The 20,852-nt window shown below is 45.6% G+C and overlaps 2 protein-coding genes across 3 annotated transcripts in view; one reads left to right on the top strand and one right to left on the bottom strand.

Moving 5' to 3' along the window:
• DOCK1 (dedicator of cytokinesis 1) overlaps positions 1-20,852 on the bottom strand; it is a 532,415-nt gene that overhangs the window by 274,008 nt on the left and 237,555 nt on the right. The window lies entirely within an intron of this gene.
• INSYN2A (inhibitory synaptic factor 2A) overlaps positions 1-20,852 on the top strand; it is a 57,704-nt gene that overhangs the window by 12,215 nt on the left and 24,637 nt on the right. The window contains exon 2 of the mRNA XM_057531555.1: positions 9,318-10,497. Coding sequence (XP_057387538.1) covers positions 9,323-10,497 — 1,175 coding nt within the window. The 5' untranslated portion in view covers positions 9,318-9,322. The remainder of the gene's footprint in view (positions 1-9,317; positions 10,498-20,852) is intronic.

Consider the following 20,852-nt stretch of genomic DNA (forward strand, 5'->3'; position numbering starts at 1 on the left):
GAAGGAAAAACAAAAATCAGTGGGACCTGGTGATGGCTGGGTTGGGGGCATTTAACTAGGGAGTCAGTCAGGCAAAGCAGTGTCAGCAGCTGTTAAGGCATCCTCAGAATAAAAGGACTCAGAGACTCACACTAGCCTACGATGGATGGGCTGGGATCTCCTGACCCCCCGGTAAGACAAGTTCAGTCCTGCATTTAACACCGGGCACCTCTGCTCCATGCTCAGCTGAGGTGAGCACAGTAGCTTTGTTACTGGGTTGAGTACAGACCACCAAGGTCTCAGGCCATTGCCCTGTGCCAGCCCTCCTCCCAGGAGGGCACAGAGTCCTCCAGGCTGCCAGAGATGCTAACTGAGATTTTCATGTGGGGGAGGCGTGTAGCTTCATATTTTTTTACAAGTAGCTACATATTGTTATGCACGGAGAAGACATAAGTTCACAACAGCTGTTAGTCAAGGAAGGAATTAACAAACCAACTGGCCTGGCAGAGTAGAAAATCCCACCAGGATCAATGAGAAGTCGAATTTATGTTAAGGAATAAAATGTGACAGCTATTTGGATGCTAAAGTGTGTGACACACAGACACTTTTTGTTTTCTCTTTTTCATCTCCCACCCCTAACAATGACATTTTGGGTCCTAAACACTGAAAGTTCACCCTTAGTGCACCTACAGTTGGGAACTATCACTTGCTACTAGTAACGTTCCCTCAGTTTCCCTGTCCTCAGTGAGAGTGTACACTCTCTCCCTGCCGAGCCTAAGTTTGGTCTACACTGACGACATCGCTCTTGAGGGTAATGAACTACTTCTGAGGTTCCCCCTCATTGTTCATCAGCTGCAGTGGAAGGAAAGGGGTCTTAATTCATGTCCTTTTGGTCCTCTCAGATTAAATAATCCCTGCATCATTTTTAGCCCAAGAATCAAAGGAAAGACTCAAGTGTTCAGACCAAGCAACCTTTCCACCCTGGACCCCAGCTGATAAAACATGAGCCATACGTGGGAAGACCACACACCCTGACTCTGACTGTGGCTTTTTGTTAGGATTCTGACCTGGGCGGTTGTCTCTCTACATTTTGCCATCCACTTATAAATAGAAGCCGATGACAAGAAATGCTCATTTCTCCCTTTCTTTCTTGGCTTGCTACCGCTGCAGTACACCCAAGACCTTGCAAAGTCTACAGTTTGGCCAGACCATGGAAACACGGGCGACACACTACAAATGAAAAACACACGGGGGATCCGTTTAGATGGTAATAGATGGACACTCCCATGGCCTTGCCAGAGAGATGGATTACATCCTCAACTCTAATTGATTTCAATTGTAGTGAATGGTAACCTCCAAGCAGAAACCCTGCCGGGGTGTTCCAATATGGTATCCTGAGATTCAGCTGGTAGAAGCAGCAGGGAAAACATACTCTTTTGACAGTTATTTCTTGGGGAAATTACTGTTCTAATTTTAGCTTCAGATATATCATGAGTCAAAACATGCCATTTAGTAAAAAAAAAAAAAGTATGGATTCACCATAGTTCATCAATAAGGCAAAACAAGCCCAAAGCCCATCCCAGTATGCACACGTTCTCAAAGGAGTGAGATTCCCATAAATAGTCTTAAGAAAGGAAAGCCATCTCATTTGCATCCTACTAATTCCAGCCTCTTGGGGTTGGGCCCCAAACTACCAGCTGATTGTTGCTTAATTACTTGGAACCATCAGGGAATAGAGTAGGTGAGCTATTTGCTACAGTAATCTAAATGCACTTATAAGCTATGCTCAAAACTAAGGCCCTATAGTTAACATTTTCTGTAATTGTCATACTGATGGGGGAGACAAGAGGAGTTGGGAAATCAGTTCCTCTGACTGGTCTTACAGATGATTTTGGTGAGCTGTTGGAACCAGGTTTACTGAATTCTTTTTGGACATTGTTAGTTAGCAAAGCTAACTGCGACACATAAAATTTCTTACAGTGTTGGGGCTTCCCTGGTGGCGCAGTGGTTGAGAATCCGCCTGCCAGTGCAGGGGACACGGGTTCGAGCCCTGGTCTGGGAAGGTCCCACATGCCGCGGAGCAACTAAGCCCGTGAGCCACAATTACTGAGCCTGCGCGTCTGGAGCCTGTGCTCTGCAACAAGAGAGGCCACGACAGTGAGAGGCCCGCGCACCGCGATGAAGAGTGGCCCCCACTCGCCGCAACTAGAGAAAGTCCTCGCACAGAAACGAAGACCGAACACAGCCAAAAATAATAAATAAATAAATAAATAAATAAATAAAAATTAAAAAAAAAATTTTCTTACAGTGATGTAACATCTCATTTGGAGGAGGTATTTTTTCCAGTTGGTTTTTGCCACCATCATAAACTTTTGCTAATTCATTTCTAGTAATTTAGATTCTATTTGGACAGAGGACGAACAAAGGTTAATGTCAGTATAAGCTGAACGTCGAAGAACTAAGTAAATAGTGAAACACAAATGAAGAGGAAAGCCTGGTCCAAAGGGCATCTTCTGGTTCTTCTAAAACCTCAACACCAGACCCAAGCATCCATGTAGAAAATGGATGGTTCACTCCCTCTGTTCCCACTCATTAGAAACAGGCCAGTGAGAATCTATTTATGTTACGTGGCTGAAGTAATTGAGTAAAGGTTTTCAGTAGGTTAAAATGGGTTTTCTGAAATCAAAGATATACATGAGCCGGGGCCCCAGCTGCCATGCTGTTTCTTCTGCCCAAGACCTGCAGTGAAGCTCCCTGAGTGCCCTTTGCCCTGCTTCCGACTGGATGGTCCTCACTTCTTAATGATGGAGGCCTCACTGCAACAGTCCATAAATCCAGGGAGTGGGGTGTGACTTGGGCGTTTCCTCCAATGGGCCACCGCATTGGAGGCTGAGATGGGAGCAGTCTCTGCCCAGGGCTCGATCTCAGGAGGGTGTCGGCATTCACTTTTTTACCCCATTTCAGCCCTCTTAATGACCTCTGAAGAAGAGAACAAATGTCTGGGAAAATATCATCTCAGTGTATTAAAGGAAATTAAACTGGATAATAAATCTAACTTAGACACAGTCCAAAATCTATAGCAGTTAGCTTTGCCCTGAGGAGCGGAGGGTTCCCATTTTGGAAGAATCAATCAGTCATTAAGACCTATAAAACAGGTCTTAATGTTAACTATTTCAGAAGGCAGATGAATTCATTAACGGGCGAGGCTCTGTCTCACTTCCCTTTCCCTCCGGGAAGCAGCGTGTTAAGGCATGGGATATTCTTTTTCACCCCCCCTCCCCGAGTAGCCTAATGTTCAGGCATTCCCTCTGCATATAGAATAAAATGCTGACCCAATTAATCTTGAATCCCAGCCAGTATCTTTGACACCAAGGTGTCTCAACAGCGGGAAAGCAACGAGAACAACCAATAATGTCACGCAGTCCCTTTCCAAACTCATCGGGTTGCTTGCCTAGCTTTTTTGCTGTATCCACTGACGGATGCGACCCTGGGAGGTGTCTTAGCAAGGCCGTCCCATTCCCCAGCCCCCACTGTCAGTCGACTGCATTATGCCATTTATATCACAGCTCAGGGCCAGACTGGAAACCTCTCAGGTCCCTGCAGACACTAAGAACAGAACTAACCCAGTGGAGAGTCTCTCTCGTGCTGAAATCCCACAAAGTTTCCTTCAGATGGTAACTGCAGATTATAGGTCAAAACTGCTTGATTCCTAATTAAAACAGATGGCAAATTCCAGCCGACAGTGAGTTTTCGCACATACGGATTTATCTTCTACTAAACGCTCCCTGGATCTCCCAGCCAGTCTGCACACACCTATGTACAGAGGCATGTATGTAGACGTCTACACCCTGCAGATACACATATACACACACAAACACTGTGAGGATTTTGAAATTCATTTTCTTTCTTTATCCAAGGTTTCCTCAAAACAATAAAAGATGACCTTTGGGAGACTGCTTGTACCCAGATCTAATCATTTCTAGGTTTTTCTTCTTTTGATCCAAGTGTTTCTACTTTCCAGAGGCCTGATCCTGTCATGCTACCCTAAGGTGTGGACTAACTTTGCCCTGTGTTTTTTTCATTGGCAAACAACATAACGACACTGCAACTCCCCCTACCCAACCTGGAAAACAGAAGGGAAAATAAACCTCCCCAAAAGCACTATCTCAACACCACAATGATGTCCAGTTTTGTTCATGTTCTTCCAGTACAATTTGGTAGATTGCTTTCTTTCACTTAACATTATTTCGTAAGCGTTTTTTTCCGATACTAAATAATCTTGTTTTTTAAATTAATTAATTAATTAATTTATTTTTGGCTGCATCGGGTCTTCGTTGCTGCGCACAGGCTTTCTCTAGTTGCAGTGAGTGGGGGCTACCCTTCGTTGAGGTGCGCAGGCTCTCATTGCGTGGCTTCTCTTGCTGCGGAGCACAGGCTCTAGGCACGCAGGCTTCAGTAGTTGTGGTGCGTGGGCTCAGTAGTTGTGGCTCGCGGGCTCTAGAGCGCAGGCTCAGTAGTTGGGGCACACGGGCTTAGTTGCTCCGTGACATGTGGGATCTTCCCGGACCAGGGCTCGAGCCCTTGTCCCCTGCATTGGCAGGTGGATTCTTAACCACTGCGCCACCAGGGAAGTCCTAAGTAATCTTTATAATTATCATTTTAATGGCCTCACTGAGTGAATGTACACCATAATTTACTTAACCATTTACTTATTGTTAGGCGTTTAGTTGCTTCCATTTTTCACTCCTTTAAGCTGGGATGAACATCTTTATATAAGCTATTAATTTAAACCAGCATGCAGAGATGACTCTCCATCACTAATCTAAAAATACAGGGTTTATATATTTACAACTCACATTTGATTATGAAATTTAATTTGAGGGTAATTAAGACATTTATATTCCAAACAGCTCCTTGACATCAAGCTCTCCCTGAGCTAGCCAGGCGCAACCATGACTTGCCATTTTCACCTCAAGACAGCACAGTCCAGTGAATTCTAAAACACAATTTTCTTATGAAAAATAAACTTTCTGAACTCTTGCTGCTTTAGAGCCAAGAGATTAACTCCAAGAGTCCATGGTTCTCTGCAGTGACACAGCCAAGGCAAGCCATCGTTGAAAATGCCATTTTGGTGTCATGCTCAATCCAAAATTCAAGGCAACCCTTGTTGAGTCTGTGCTCTAGGACCAGGTACGTTCCTGGGACCTACCTGGAGGTTCTCTGCATAACCTGCACCCAGATACTTTGTGGCAACAGGCCAAGGAAATTGCTTACGTGAGTTCCAGCTGTTTGATGCTTTATGAGGTTTATCACGGGTCACTTCCAGTTACAGATTTCCCCAGGCAGGGGTAGTTGTTTAATGCATGGGACTTAAAGGGATGCACTGGCTGTGTGATTCTGAGCAGGTTTCGAAAAAATCTTGTGCCTCAGTTTCTCGATCTGCAGCTTGAGGATAACAATAGTACCGCCCCTGTGAGGCTGTCATCAGAGTCAAGGAGAAGATGCAAGTGCCTAGGACAGTGCTGGCATTTGGTTAGGACACAGAAACAGGGAACTTATGGACTGAACGTTGAGATTACAGTGTAGCGTGTACATGAACGAATGCATGAAGGAACGATGAAAAACGAGTGTGCCAGGAAGTTCCACTTGTCTCAGACTCTCATCTAGAGAAGGTCCAATCTTCTTTCATGACACAATCATTTTTTTATTTGTTTTTAAATTTTATTGAAGTATAGTTGATTTACAATGTTGTGTTAATTTCTTCTGTCCAGCAACGTGACTCAGTTATACATACGTATAATTCTTTTCCATTATGGTTTGTCACAGGATATTGAATACAGTTCCCTGTGCTCTGCAGTAGGACCTTGTTGTTTATCCATCCTATGTATAATAGTTTGCCTCCGCTATTCCCAAACCTCCATACAAAATCATTTTCTTAATGGTAATCACTTCAAGCCCAATCCCCCCCAATAAACAGTAAATGAACACCCTGGGAACATGTGCCCAACTTGATATAAAAGTAATTCTTAATGTCCAGGAAAATTCCATTGTGAAGCTTTAGAACATATCATCCAGTCATCAGTAGAGCTCATAAACTCATCTGAAGGCAAAATAAGTCATCGACAAAACTCCTTGGTGTCTTTACTACCAGTGAAATTAGGACGACTTCATTACTATACTCAAAAAAACTTCAGCAACAGCAAACTAAACTGATAAAAAAATCTTATTTATCACCATCATTTCTACTAATAAGGAAATGATTTTTATATACTTTGCAACTCCCTGTGAAACAGAGAGGTGCTTAGGAATTTTTTATTATTATTATTTTGCCACTGGCAATTAATTCTTCTGATTTGTTTTATTAGTTTGATGATTGGGTCCAAGACTCAGAATATCTTTCCAAACCAGCAGACTGATGTAAAAAAATTATTTCAGTGCAGTTCTTGGCAAATCGTGATGATGAATAGCATGGTAGGACAAACTTATTCAGACACACATTTTTCTGTAGTGGCAGGGAAAAGGCTGAAAAATTACTGTAAATTGCTTTTTGTAAAAATGCTCTCTCTTTCAAATTTTCCCTAGTATGAAGGTCTTCTGCAGAATGATAGCACAATACATTCGGACATACCTGGACAACAAAGGCATTAAAGAATGAACGTGAGATAAGAGTGAGGGTTAAGATTTCATTTCCTTATTATCCCACCCCCCCATACTCTCCCCAACACGAGGTCCCTTGTGTGCATCTTTTTAACCTCATGGAATAAGTAAGTGTCTCTTAACCATATATATTATCTACCCTTAGCAGGCATGCTCTGTCCCCACCACCCATAATCTAGTTCAGTCTGTACCTCTCCCTTTTCTTCTTTCCAAAACTGCCTAGTTTTTCGAGTTTCAAATGACAAAGGTTTCCAAATATCCTCAGTACCCAGTAGAGCACCAAAGACCAAAGAAGCCTTGTTCTCTGTCTTTTCCAAACTACCCTCGGATTGTGATTGTTTCGGATTAATTCTTTTGTCGGAGGACACACAGGCTGCAATGGAGTGAGGAGTTCCCTCGATGCTGGCTCAGCACAGAGCTGGAACTTTTCCAGATTGGAGCGTCAGAGCTGGCACTTTGCAGACACCCTGCCCCCTGGGAGGTGGGACACTGCCACCCCTTCTTGGTCTTTTGCGTGGCTTTCCACCCCAGCCTTACCTTCAGGACACACTCTAGCCACCCAAGGTTACAGGTCTAATGCGGTGGTTCTCAACTGGGGATGGTTAGCCCCCCCGCCCCCCCCCCACCAGGGCCATTTGTCTGGAGCCGCTTCTAGCTGTCACTTCGGGGTGGAGGTGCTACTGATATCTAGTGGAGAGAAGCCAAGATGCTAATAAACATTCTATACTGTGTAGGAGAGCCCGCCCAACAAAGAATTACCCAGCCTGTAATGCCATGAGTGCCAAGGCTGGGAAACCCCAGTGTGATCGAAACCAAACTCTGCAGGGATTATTTTGGATGTCCTGTAACATGATTCCCAGCTCACTGTTCAAGGCAGAATTGATGAAGTACCTGCATTTTCTCTAAGCCTTTCGTTCAGTAACACTAGTGAAGTGCTGGACCGCGCCAGTGCCATGCTGGCATGAGGTGTCAACTTAACGGAGTCCCCAGACTCCGAGGTGGGGGCAGTTCCATTAACTCACTCTCAGACAGGGGCTCCGGGCTTCTCCTCTCTTCCCCTTCTCTGAACCACCACCCCCGTTAGCCTGCAATCCTAAGTCAGTAAGGACTAGGGACGTGGGGAAGTGTCCTGCCTCTTTGTTCAGTGGACACCTGAGGGACGAGAAACAGCATGGACTCGGGGGTCAGGTAGATCAGGATCCTGCCAGTAGGTCTTACTTGCTGTGTGACGATGACTAAGTATCATAACCTCTCTGAACCCCAGTTTCCTCCTTGAAAAGGGACGTGTGGCACTGAAGGTACTAGGTGTGGCCCTCCTCTATCCGCAGAGCTCCTGGGGGCCACACACCCACTGGGTCCCAGAGCGGCAGCCACGTGATAGCAATGCCTCTAGCATTTCACGGAAGTGTTCTGGGAGGGACATGGTGGCCTGACCCTGTCCCTGTTCCCCTCTCACCGGCTCCTGTCAGTGACCTGGCCTCTCTGGGCACCTTGCTTGGACGCCAGTGCCCTGTACAGCCTAGCTTCCTCCCATCTGTTTTCTTCTCGAACACAGGGGAAAAAAAGTGAATGCTAACTCACAAACAGCATACTTAACTATATTTTCTCGCTTTCAGTTCAACCCTCAAGAAAGTTCTTCCATGTGTAATACACAGCTGTGAATCTGCCTAATAAAGTGAAGGCATTTTACCCACTGGTATTCCCCCAGAGCAATCATTGGCCACCTGCATCTTTTTAGTTGCATTTAATAATTCAGCCCAAGATGAATTTGCATGATTAACATAAAGCCTTGTGATTTTATTTTCTTTCAGGATTTAAATCCTGAAACCACCACCATTGTGTTCATTTTCAGAGGTTGTGATCAAAACACAAAACTTGATTTTAGAATGAGTAATTTCTTTAAAAAAAAAAACAAAAAAAAACACAGTATTTTCAAATACCGCTCTCCACAGAATCAAAGAAAAGAGTTGCTAACACAGACTTTGTAGATGTAGGGAAACCCATGTCCCTTCTATGGCTACTGTTAACCCATTAGAAGCAAGCCATACTGCAGAGACTTTTTTCCTTTATGCTTTTCCCATAAAGCAGCACGGCCCACCATCCCATGGCATCCAGAACGGCTACCATAAATAGGTTTAGCTCAGTTCCTCATCGGAGGGCTCTCCGCATTTATCCGATCAGGAGCTAGAATCCCCAAGAAGTCTTTAAGAGAAAATAGCAATTCTCTCGGATTCCAATAATAGATTAATCACGTCATCTTCAAAAAAAAGTAGTAAAAACCCAAACCAAGTAAGTTGCATTTGGAAAACCATCTGCCTGTGAAGTGGAGATGTGCGTGTGAAATGGCAATTTGCAAAGCAGAAGAGGCAGCGCCGTCGGGTTTCTTCATGAATATAGTAAAACAGGTTTGTCTAATAGGGAAACATGCCTTACTATCAAAAGAAAAACGAGTGTATCCCACAAGGAGAAGGAAGCAAGCTTTAATACCTGAGAAGCATTTCAAGCTGTGCCTGCCAGCGATTCTCCGCCTGTCTGATTTTCCTTAACATAAAAGCCGACCTCACCTGTTTAAAAATAATTAGGGAGCAGGCAGTAGTCATTCCGGCCAAAAGTTTGTGCTGCCTGTGTTTGCGTGTGTGTTTCTGTTCCACTGACACGTCTGTTGCTGTCTCCGACTGCAGGAACCATGGTCAGTAAGGAACCCAGCAAATGCGCACTCACGACCTCGGCGAGTGAAGTAGAGCCTGCCGCCTGCCTGGCCCTGGAGATGAAATATGCCCTGGATCCCAACCGGCAGATTAAGAAGCGTAATAAAGCCCTGCAGGTGCGGTTTAAGGATATCTGCGAGGCACAGAACGAGCAGAGGGGCACGCAGCCCTCCTCGGGACAGCTGGGCGGCAAGCCGGCGTCCTACAGGGCCACCTACCGCAAATACATGACCGTGCCCGCTCGGAGGTCCATCCCCAACGTCACCAAGAGCACAGGTGTGCAGACCTCGCCGGACCTTAAGAAGTGTTACCAGACTTTCCCTCTGGACCGCAAGAAAGGGAATCTCAAAGGCATCCCAGCCGCGGATGCCTTTAAAAGCCAAAACAATGGGTTTGTAATTGATTCGAAAGAGAAGAGTGAGGAAGGGCCCCGGGAGGAGTCCCGGCAGTGGGGCGCGGAGCGGGTTCACAAGGCGGCGGCACTGGTTTTCCACTCCGATGAGCACGAGAACGCGCTGGACCAGCCCGCCGGGGTCAACGGCGCAGAGCCACGCAAAACCCCCGACCTGCACCGCTGCCGAGATGCTCCTCTCCAGAACTCCACTCGTCCTCCCTCCCAAGAGCCCGACGACCAGCTGCACGGGAAGCCAACGCACGACCGGGCGACCCCGGACGCCGAGGAACCCGCTGCATCGGCCCACAGCATGGTGTTTAAGACGGAGGTGGCCACCGTTTACGCACCTGCCCCCGGCGCTGGGGCCCCCGGGCTGGCCTTGTCGAACTCCGCCCCCTCGAGCGAGTGGTCCCTCTGGCCCGTGGCCGACCAGGAGCGGAGGAAGGCCTCACAGGCCAATGGGCTCCAGGCCCCGCCGGGCGCTGCCCTGGCCTGCTCGCCGCCGATGCAGTGCCTGTCCCCCGAATGTAGTGAAGCGTCCCTGCAGACTCAGGCCCCCCCGGGGCGGGAGCACCAGCCTTGTCCGACAGCGCTCGCTGTGGGTGAAGAATGCCAACAAATCGTGCCTCATACGGAAGTGGTCGATCTGAAAGCACAGCTTCAGATGATGGAGAACTTAATCAGTTCAAGCCAAGAAACCATCAAAGTGCTCTTGGGGGTCATTCAGGAGTTGGAAAAAGGAGAGGCCCATCGGGAAGGGTATGTATGTTCACACCTTTCTTACCATGCTCTGCAGGCTTACCACCTCAGGGGCCATCAGTAGCCCCCAGAGCCCAAATCCTTAGTGAGACTGAAGCCTGCATTTCTGAGAACAGGCTGTAGTCTGAGGACAGAGCAAGGTCAAAGCAGCCCCAGGTTATTTTATGATGCTAGACCTCATTCATCCTCACTTGCAAGATTGACTTGTTGGTTAGCATTCCTGTGCCTGGCCTGGAATTCAATACCTATTTTTTGAATGAACTGATGGAGCTTTCCTTTTTATCTCCCAGGGCTAAAGGTTTATGATACTGATGAAGTATAATAGGTATGCCAGTCCAGAATATCTAATCTAAATAAGAAGCTACCTGCCTCTTAGGAATCATATTTTAGAAAAGAAATTCGGATGGCATTTTGAAAAGTAAATGCTGACGCGCTTATGCTAAATAATTGGAATAACATTGATATTCAGGACTGTATGAGGTTTTATATTTTATACAACAGACAGTATTTTTTTTCCTTACTTGGAACGCATAGAAGCTATGCCCATCCTTAGACAAATCCTATCTGTATATCATTAGGAGCAAGATGCCTTTCTCCACGAGTTGCCCTGTGTGTGTACAGATGGGCAGTAGAGAGAATGAAAACAGCCAGGACTGTCTGCCATTGATAACAGAATTGCTGAACTTTGTTTCCCATCTTTTGTACTTGAAATTGTGCTAGGACGCCCAGGCAGTGTGCTAGGCTGATACGTAACAGCCAGCACTGCTCTGCTTCCGTGCTTCTTGAAACAGTGTCATGGCTCACTGTTTTTGTCTAGACGGCCAGACCTTCTCTTTCCCATTCCCCCATGAAGCTGTCTGGATTCCACCAGCCCATGTTTTGGAGGTGGCATCTGAGGCAGTGCCCTGTTGCCTCACGTGATTAGCACACTTCACCCTGTGGGCTCCTACCCCTGGTTAAGTGAGCTGGCAGCCAGCATGAAGATAAGCCAAGAAATGCACTGTCAGGGCAGCAAACCACCCTTGCACAGGATTGTTGTGGTTGAGTTACATTGTGCTTGCATATTGCAAACAAAGGGGAGGAAACAACCTCTATGACCTTAAGGCCTGGCCCCAGAGGCAAGGTGCCTGGTGCAGATGTTGCCCTTGGTGTCTGGCTTCTCCAGCTTCTTGCAGGTGGTCCATCTACAAAAGGAGTTAACTCTCAATAACCCCCACCTCCTACGACCTAGCATTGTTTGCAGGCTACAGGATTAAGCAAAACAAGTTGCTAGCCAATCATAAACTAATCTAACAGTAGATTAATAGTAACCTACCATTGTAGAATGGTATTCAAAAGGCTTTCTTGAATTTTGGGTTTACATCTCCATTTTCATCCCACTTCAATCATTTAGACTTGAATAAATACATAACCAAAAGCAACACACTAAGGTGGGTCTGTAAGGGATTTGTGATCAGTTGACCACTCCCATGGAAACATGAAAAGCCCAAACAGGGACCGATCACTGACGTCGATATAGCTGGCAGTGACTTAAACCAGACAGTAAACTAGAAAGATACCAACATCACCAAATGGGAAATAAAATTCAACAAATGGTATAAAACCAAATGCATCTACTAAATCGCGTGCATCTCACAGGGGTGTGTGCCAAAATAAACACCTGCATGGTTTGAACATGCACAAACAGCCCGTGCAAGGAGAACTGTACTCTACACGGAGGTTCCTTCTGTTAGAACAGGGCGGAAAGTTGTTTTAAATGGGATCCTCTGAGTTCTCTGAGACTACGTCAGTCTTCAAAGTGGTTTGCCAGGCAAGTTCTTGCAATAGTTCTTACTCTGTGCGTAGAAATTTCTGTATCACCAACCAGGACCATTTTCAGTAGCTTCCAAATTATTTTTCAGAAGAGACTCTTTCTTTACTCTCGTTCGCTTATATAGATTTCCGAAAGGCCTCAGCAGAGAAAGTTTTCAGTTTAGGCAAGTTACTTAATCTCAGCGAGCTTCAGTTTCATCTTCTATTAAACAGGGATGCTAGAAGCTTAACAATGGTGCTGGTACCATTTTTAACAACTGGCTCTCAAAGAAGGGGGAGTAGCATTTGCTGATTTCCATGGTGTAAATACTGCTATTGTGGCCAATATCAAACAGCTCATAAAATCCCGAAAATTTAACCTTCGGCTTCTCTGAGCACTGGACCAATCCCCTGAAGGACATGCACCAGGACAGTCACTTTAAAGGAGGAATTCACAGGACTTATTTTATGTACTCAATCTAAGCCAAGAAATGTTATCTCATCGTTGCATCTCATGGTAGAAAATAGGAAAACTCACTCTACTTTATGTAGATTATTATTATAGTCATTATGTAACATGACAAGGAATTTCATGACCACATTAAAACATTGGAAAACACTCCACGTCATCACCTGTGAAGAATGCTCAGAACCTGGGTACAATCCATTTCTCTCCTCGCCCTTCACCCCCAAATTAGCTTGCAAGGGCCTTTGTATAGAAATTTACCTTCAGTAAGAGGAGTCTCAGTGAGGGAAGGAATTCTGTGTGCTCTTGACTTAGAAATCAATCTAAGAGCTCACAGCTTTGAAACCAAGTGATACATTTTGCCCCCAGATCCCCAATGCACTGCAGGCTTGAGCCAGGCCTGGCGAGGCCTCGGGCTTGCTCTTGTGGGTGATGTTAGCACAGACCAAAGGAAGACCATGCTCGTTGAACTTGGCTAGCATGGCCATGGGCCAATTATACTGAATGTATAACTTGAATAGAACTTCTTTTCATTGTTGAGTTTGTTTATCCATTACCAAGTTTGCCAGGCAAGTTCTTGCAATAGTTCTTACTCTGTGCGTAGAAATTTCTGTATCACCAACCAGGACCATTTTCAGTAGCTTCCAAATTATTTTTCAGAAGAGACTCTTTCTTTACTCTCGTTTGCTTATATAGATTTCCGAAAGGCCTCAGCAGAGAAAGTTTTCAGTTTAGGCAAGTTACTTAATCTCAGCGAGCTTCAGTTTCATCTTCTATTAAACAGGGATGCTAGAAGCTTAACAATGGTGTCCACAAAGGTCTCAGCAATAACCAACACACAGCGGGCACTGAGAGAGGACCTATCCTAATATGAGCATTTCAGCGGGATGCATTCTGTAAGCGAGTGGATGTGCACAAAGTGTTCAGGAACATGCCTTCTTATTCTTAGTCCCTTGTAAAATGTCTGGGCAATTCACTAAAACCTCTCACTTTATACAGTCCAGGCAGCCTTTGATCCCTCTGTTTGCGTGAATGCCAAGAATGATCCTGCTTATTTCAAAGCTCTCAGCGTTATTCTTGTCTCTGCCCAGGAAGTTCAGGGTCACACAGGGTATCTAAATGAGCCACAAATGTAATCGCTGAAGGCTGAGACCAGGCAAACGGGGCACTGAGTTTAGAAACCCAACCAATTCTTTTAACTGTCGTAATTCCCCAGAGCAGCTGTGGGTTGCTGGGCAGGTGACCCTCCGACCCAAGGCTGTGGGGCTGCAGAACTCAGCTCAGGTGCTGCACCCTCACCGGCCACCTCGGCAGGGAGACGGCTGCTTACTTCTAAGATGCTGGCAGCCCCACACGTGTGGTGTCTTGAGGGGTTCACTAGCTGATGACAACCCAATGATCATCAGTTCTTCAGAGAAGACCTACAGATGCCATGAGAAGCTTTACTCCACCCATTAAGCGAGAGGGCAGGACCTGCCATTGCCCAGAGTGAGATAGGTTCTTTCACTGGTCGGGTCTCTCCCAGCACCAGCCAAGTGTTACCTGCAGGCTTGGGTGTGTGGGGAGGAGGGAGGAGCAACCAAACCCAGGCCACTCCTGGCCCTTAAATATGACCAGCAGGCAGAAGCGAAATCATGAAGCTCTGGGGGCTCTGTACTGAGTCAGAGCAAATGTGAGGCCATCACATAAGAGACGAAAATCCTAAGTAACCAACCAGCCCAAGGAGCCTGGTAGCTTGCAGTGAGGGTTATAAATCCGGTGATTCAATCTCCCCGTCATGGGGTCCTATTCAACCTCACTGAGAAGCGGGTCTCTCCACGGGGGGATGTCCCGTTCTCCCGAGTCCAAGTCACACAGTGACAGGAAAGGGAAGAACTAGCCAAGGGAATCGCCCTGAGATCAGGGGCCCTTTGAGGGCACACTCTCAGTGGCTCTGCAGGCGAAGGCGATAGGAATAAAGGTCTGGGGACGGCCACGAGTTAAGACAAACCCAGTGTGGAATCCTGTAGTCACGTTTGCTCAACTTCGTTTTTCCTTTTAATCACTGACAAAAGAGGCAGCCACAGAATGGGTGAGGGCCTGTGTGGGTGGTACGTACATTTAGAAATAAGGACCTAGGCCTGCAGGATCTATTTTTACTGAAAGACCTCAGGATCAGCTTCCAATGTAGCAGATGTCAGCAAACTTTTTCTGCAAAGGGCCAGATAGTAACTATTTTAGGCTTTGAGGGCCGTGCAGTCTCTGTTCAAGTGGTTCAGATCTGCCACTACATCATAAACAGTCATGCACGACACACGTACGAATGAGTATTGCCATGGTCCTATGAAACTTCACAAAAACAGGCGCTAGCCAGACTTGGGCCAGTTTGCCAGCTCCTGCGACATGGTCTCGTAAGTGTAGTAACCATAGTTCCTCGACCTGAAACCAGGTCACAATATGGGCGCAGGGCAATCCCAGATTTGACTGCTCCACAGACGAGTGTATTGTTCATTCACAGGTTCAAAAGGCTTCTACCAGGAGTCTCCTAGGTGTTGCACACTGTGTCAGGCAAGGTGGAGGGGGGAGGGTACAAGTCAAAGAACTCAGGCCCTCCTCTGAAGACTTCTCAGGTCACTGACACTCTGTCTGTACAAGCGTACCCTTAACTGTTTATCAGCCCATCAAACCTTCAGGATTCTGCTGGGGAAGTGTGCATGTGCGTGTATGTGTGTATTATACACAAACCTGTAATTTACATGCATATACAGACATGATGTGGAAAAGGTCTCACTCTCCCACCAGCAGCAGTAAGAGGTCATCACAACACCTATTTATATGATGTGACTTGCTTTCACCTAGATATTAACGCTGGATGGACAGAAATTACATACTTGCTTTACCTTATGTCCTTATATTGACAGATCATTCAGCATCAGGCACTCTTCAGAGGGACCTGTCAGGGGATGAGAAATCTCTCCAAATTTTCTCTAATTATCCATGCCCAAACAGAATAAATACTGCATCGCAATTACAGAGGAAGCATAAAGGGACAATTTAATTTGTTTAAGTCACAGAGCAGAAAGAACCCACAGGAAAATCAAGCGTCACTGCAGCAGGCAGGGAGTAGCCCGGAGTCACGGAGGTCCCCGCAGGAGGCGTGCAGCCTCCCACCCAGAGCCCAGGGGGAAGCCAGGCACAGTTAGGCAAACCCATCTCAGGTCGGCTGTGCACCCTCTAGAAGGAGACTGGGTTACTCTTGCCCAAACCCACCCAATTAATTGAGATCAAAGTTTTCCACCTGGTTAGCTGGAATGGCCAGATGTCAAAGAGGGAAGGTGGGTGCTTCTGAGGTCTTGACAGGCATCCTGGCGGATGTCTCTGGAATGTGAGCACTGCCTTCCCAGGTGTCTGGCCCGACAACGCATCACAGAAAAGAGGGTGTGTGAGCCGAAAAGGGAGAGCAGCACACAGCATCAAGCTCAGAAACAAAAAGGTTCTCCTCCTGCCAGCTGCACCCCTGTCCCCTCACGCTCCCTATTTGAACGGGATGGAAATGTCAGCACTTCATTCTCTAATGTTCTTGAGAAATCAGTTTTGGTGTCTCTGCCCATTTGTTGCAACCCAAAACATTTTAAAACATGCCAGCCAGCGGACTGAGGTTCCCTCCTGTTCACGTGGTTTTTCCATTTTCCGAGAATGACCGGGGCTCTGCAGCCAACTGGTCCTGAGCTGGCCACTTTGCCCCGTCCCTCCCTGTCCTACATGTGCTTGGGGATGGTTATTAACCTCTCCAGTGCCTTTCTCCAGAGGCTTCTGACTCTGTGAAAGAGACCGAAGAACACCCGCCCCTCCTGGGCTTCCCTGGGAGATTAAATAAAATACCGAGGACCAGGCTCTCACTCCTTTCAAGTTACTTTGTTACTGAGAAGCAGCCTTCCAGGTGCTAAAATGCAGGGAGGTGATGCAAGGGTGCAGGCGTGAACACCTGCACAGAGATGTTCTTGCTTTACCCAAAAGGCAGGTTTATTTCCAAGGATTAGGAGGGGCTGAGGATTACAGAATGGAGGCATCAAGCTTTGTACTTGTTTTCAGAGAAATGTACAGGGCAAGGTTATTTGGTGTTACGGCCAAGGCAGCTGATGTGGAGTCAGGAAACGTGGTTTTGTTCCCAGCTCCTCCTACCCTCGCCCCTCTGAGCCCCACGCTCCCACATGAAAGGAGGACAGTCCACACGAGACAAGGGACCTCAAGGGTCCTTTCTAAGAACCAGTCCTCCAGAGATGTCCAAGAACTTCATAATTTCAGCCACTGCTGTAAATACATACGGAAGTTGAGAGAGAGAGGGAGAAAGCAACACAGCCCTTTCTACGGATGTCGGTTAATAAATGCACATAGTGGTCCCACTATTAGGTTTTCTTTCTCCTCCTGATGCTTCAGCCATCCCTTCTCTTCCACTGCTACACATGCTGGAACTGGCCTCTGTCCTTCTAGCTTGCAATCCTTTGAATAGTCTTCAGGGAAACTCCCCTTTTTTTTCTTTTTCTTTTATAACTAATGGCTTTTATATATTTGTGATAAAATATTCAAGTTCTAAAGTCCAAGTATAAGTTACCGTGTTTTATGATTTTGAAATAGAAGCACACATGATATTCTCTTCTAGCATTTTCTTCATTTAATACACAGGGCTGCACTGAGTCTTTCCTATAGCTTAAATTTATATAATGTTGTAAGTACTATTTTTAAGTTTTTAAGCAATAATAAGCCTTTCTGTCCTTAATATGAAAAATGAAGCACATATATTTATGAGAATATAAAACGGGTTCCAATTCTTGCTTTGGGCTTCATGTAGGTATCACACATACTTGAAAATGTAATTTAAATAATCTTCCTGTGCAGAATGCCAAAAGAGATTTCAAATACCTCCCTAGCCTTTTAAGTTGGTAGGTGAATAAAAGCCTCACTACTGAGCAATTCAGACACCCCAATCGTAGATAAAATGAGCAATTCAAGGCATGACATGAACGTTTATGGAATTTATGGATTTGTGTCCCAGAAAACTCAGATTTAAAAAAAGAGAGAAATGAAATGCAAGTTCTACTTTCCAAATACTTTTTTTTTTTTAAACCCCATGCAATTTCTGCTAAGCTACGCAAAAATGGTTTGAGCTCTATTTCCCATTGGCTCTGGGGGAGCGTTCCGGTGAAATGTGTGTCTCTGGGCAGAGCACCAACGAAGCTCATCCATTCTGAGCACCTACAATATGGTGGCCATTCTGCATTGTCTCATTTAATCCCCAAAATAACACTGTAATGTAGGAATTGCTTCCACCAGGAAACTAAAGCTTGGATATATTAAGTAACATCCCCAAGGTCAAGACTGGTGAGAAATAGTAAAGACAAAGCTCACATCTAGACCCATCAGGCCCCGGCAGCATCCTCTGCCTCCTCTGAAAATGGGAAACCTGGCTGTCTGCACAGATTTGAAAAGCAGACATTCTTGTTGCTCCTGCCGATTCTGGGTTCTTCCTTTTACTTGAAGGGATCAAGAGGCTCCTACACCCAGACCTGGTAAGGTCCACGTGAATTTATGTTCTGGAGAAAGCACACTTTTAACGCTGGAGGGAGCAGAAAGCACCTTGGAAGGGATCCTGGTAATAAAGTATGTTTTTAAGGATTCCTAATCAGTAAGAGGAATCCCCTCTGTGGGGTAGTTTCAGAAAAATCAAAGCCGTTGATATGGAAGTCCAGGGACCAGCAGCCATCCATGAGCAACCTTCCCAGGGAAACCACTTCAAAGCTTTCACGTACCGCCTGTCACCTAAGTGGCTCGTCCAGTGACCACCAAGTGCCACCCGAGCTCTACCTTAATCAAATTTCTGTCCACATTCATGTGAGCAAACGTTGAAGCAAAGTTTTTAATGCACCATAAAAACAAGCAAACTTGTGTTTTAAAAGCCAGATCTGAACGGACAATTATGAAAAATGAGTTCCTCTAGGTAAATAAGGTCTAAAAATGGGCCTATTTTGACCCAAAATGGAGTCAGATTTTTTTGTCAGTATCTCATTGGTTACAGCACTAGACTAGCTCTCCAGATAGAAGTCTCATAATTGGACATCAAGAATTTTATACTTGCTGACACCAAAATTTGAAGATTTTAATCTTCAGCTACAAGAGCTCTGAAGCATTTGTTTAAAAACCGAGTGCAATGTCAAGCTTCTGAAACAAAGCACAGAAGCTTCACGGCGAGGAAGTCTGATTTAAAATTGTGAACTAACGTGCTCTAAAAAAAATACATCAAAAGAAATTATACATCAAAGATAAAAGCTCTGTGGTTATTTACCATCGGAACCACTGCCCAACGCACATCATTAATGCTTTCAAATTAAAACCTCTGTAAGATAGTAAGTGACAATACTACAGCTGAAGAAAATGGCAGCCCAGAAAGAAAATTTGTTTTCATACAGTATACTCACATTCCTATTTTCCTTCTAGTTTGGTAGCAATGCCACCAAAACTCACTTTCATTAATTTTCAATAAACTATAGCTTTAGCTTCATCTCTCCTTCAGGAAACAAGTTAATCAACTCAGCTTCAGCTCAGCCCTAAAAAGTTGTTTCCTTTATTAATAGCTACTCCTGGTGCCCTCTGGGGCCAGTGACTTTTTTGTCATTATTGTCATTATTTTGCAACTTAGCATCTCCTTGATTTCAGGAATATATGAAAGAAACTGGAAGCTCTGCCCTATTTGTAATGTAACTGGGCAGTTCTACATGCCAAATAATAATTAATATCTGCCCCGATTTTTACGTATTATGATTTTATAGTATGAAAATAGGATTAGAAAACACTAAAGAAAATGTCCTGCCCTAATAATAGCATTCATCTCCGTGTCTGTTCAAGTCTCAACGTATTTCTGATAGGAGTAATAATGACTATGCAATAATAGGAAGACATTCCCTCTTCTTCATCATGCATGGCTCTGTGTAAAGGCAAGGAAGCAGAGAGCTGGGGCAGGGCCCAGCGAGAGGAGAGGCAGAGACAATGAGACGCCATGCTGGAGGAGAGGCAGGCAGCTCCTGCCAAACCCCCACCCCCACCCCCCGCCCCAGGGGACGAGACGCTGCATGGCCTTGACCCCCCATGCTGGCGGCCATGCTGCGCCACTCACCACCATTACAGTTTCCCTTTAATTCTCTGTAATGAAAACAAGCATTAAAAGCTTCCCTCACAGCCAGAGCCTCCCCAGAATAATAGAGTCACTGCATTTGTTGGGGGGCTGGGCTAATAAAAGTTAATTTGTCAACAGTGTCTGAAGAAAGCCACCGAGTTCATGATATATGGTGTTTGCCACTGAAACGTGTTCACCACGATTCCTTCTGGGATAAAGAAATGACATTTCCTGGGGTGAGGAGGGGAGCTGGTTTAGGTGCAGACTAAGCCATTTATTTTAATAACTGGGTGTGGGAAGCAGAGGATGACTGACCTTTCCCACTTGTGTGGGGAAATTTAAGATGGTATCAGGGTAATACTTTTAGACAGATGTTTTCACCTGATCCAACTGGGAACGTCACAGAACTGACCACCCTGTGGGTGGGTATCAGTTAATCCAGCAGAACACTCAGGCAGATTCTTCATTCATTCATTCACTCATTCATTCACTCGCTCATTATTCAAAAATGTTTCTTGAGTACTCGCTACACTTCAGACCCCAAAGTGAGCACTAAACATCCATCAGGGAATAAACAGACAAAATCTCTGCCCTCGGGGTGCTGACATTCTAGTAGGAGAGACAGACTAAAAAGCAAAATCATAACTCAAATTTATGGCATGTTCCATGGTGGTAAGTTTAAAGCAGAGAAGAGAGGTAGGGTACTGACTTTCTATCAGTCACGACAGAAGCCGGAGTTTACGAAGCACAGCTCCAGCCCTGCTCTCCAGAAGGTACCAAACTACGTGCTGGGATTGGGAGGATGGCTGAAGCCGTGTCCACGGCCACCAATATGCTGTCAGCCACACAGGAGAAAGACACCTCTACTGGACATCATCAGCATTCACTGTGGAATGATCTGGAAAAGAGCCACAACAGGGTGCTGGGAATTTGCCAGAAGCCATGCTGGGC

Source organism: Balaenoptera acutorostrata, chromosome 16 (assembly GCF_949987535.1).
Source record: "Balaenoptera acutorostrata chromosome 16, mBalAcu1.1, whole genome shotgun sequence".
In the NCBI taxonomy this organism is placed as follows: Eukaryota; Metazoa; Chordata; class Mammalia; order Artiodactyla; family Balaenopteridae; genus Balaenoptera; species Balaenoptera acutorostrata.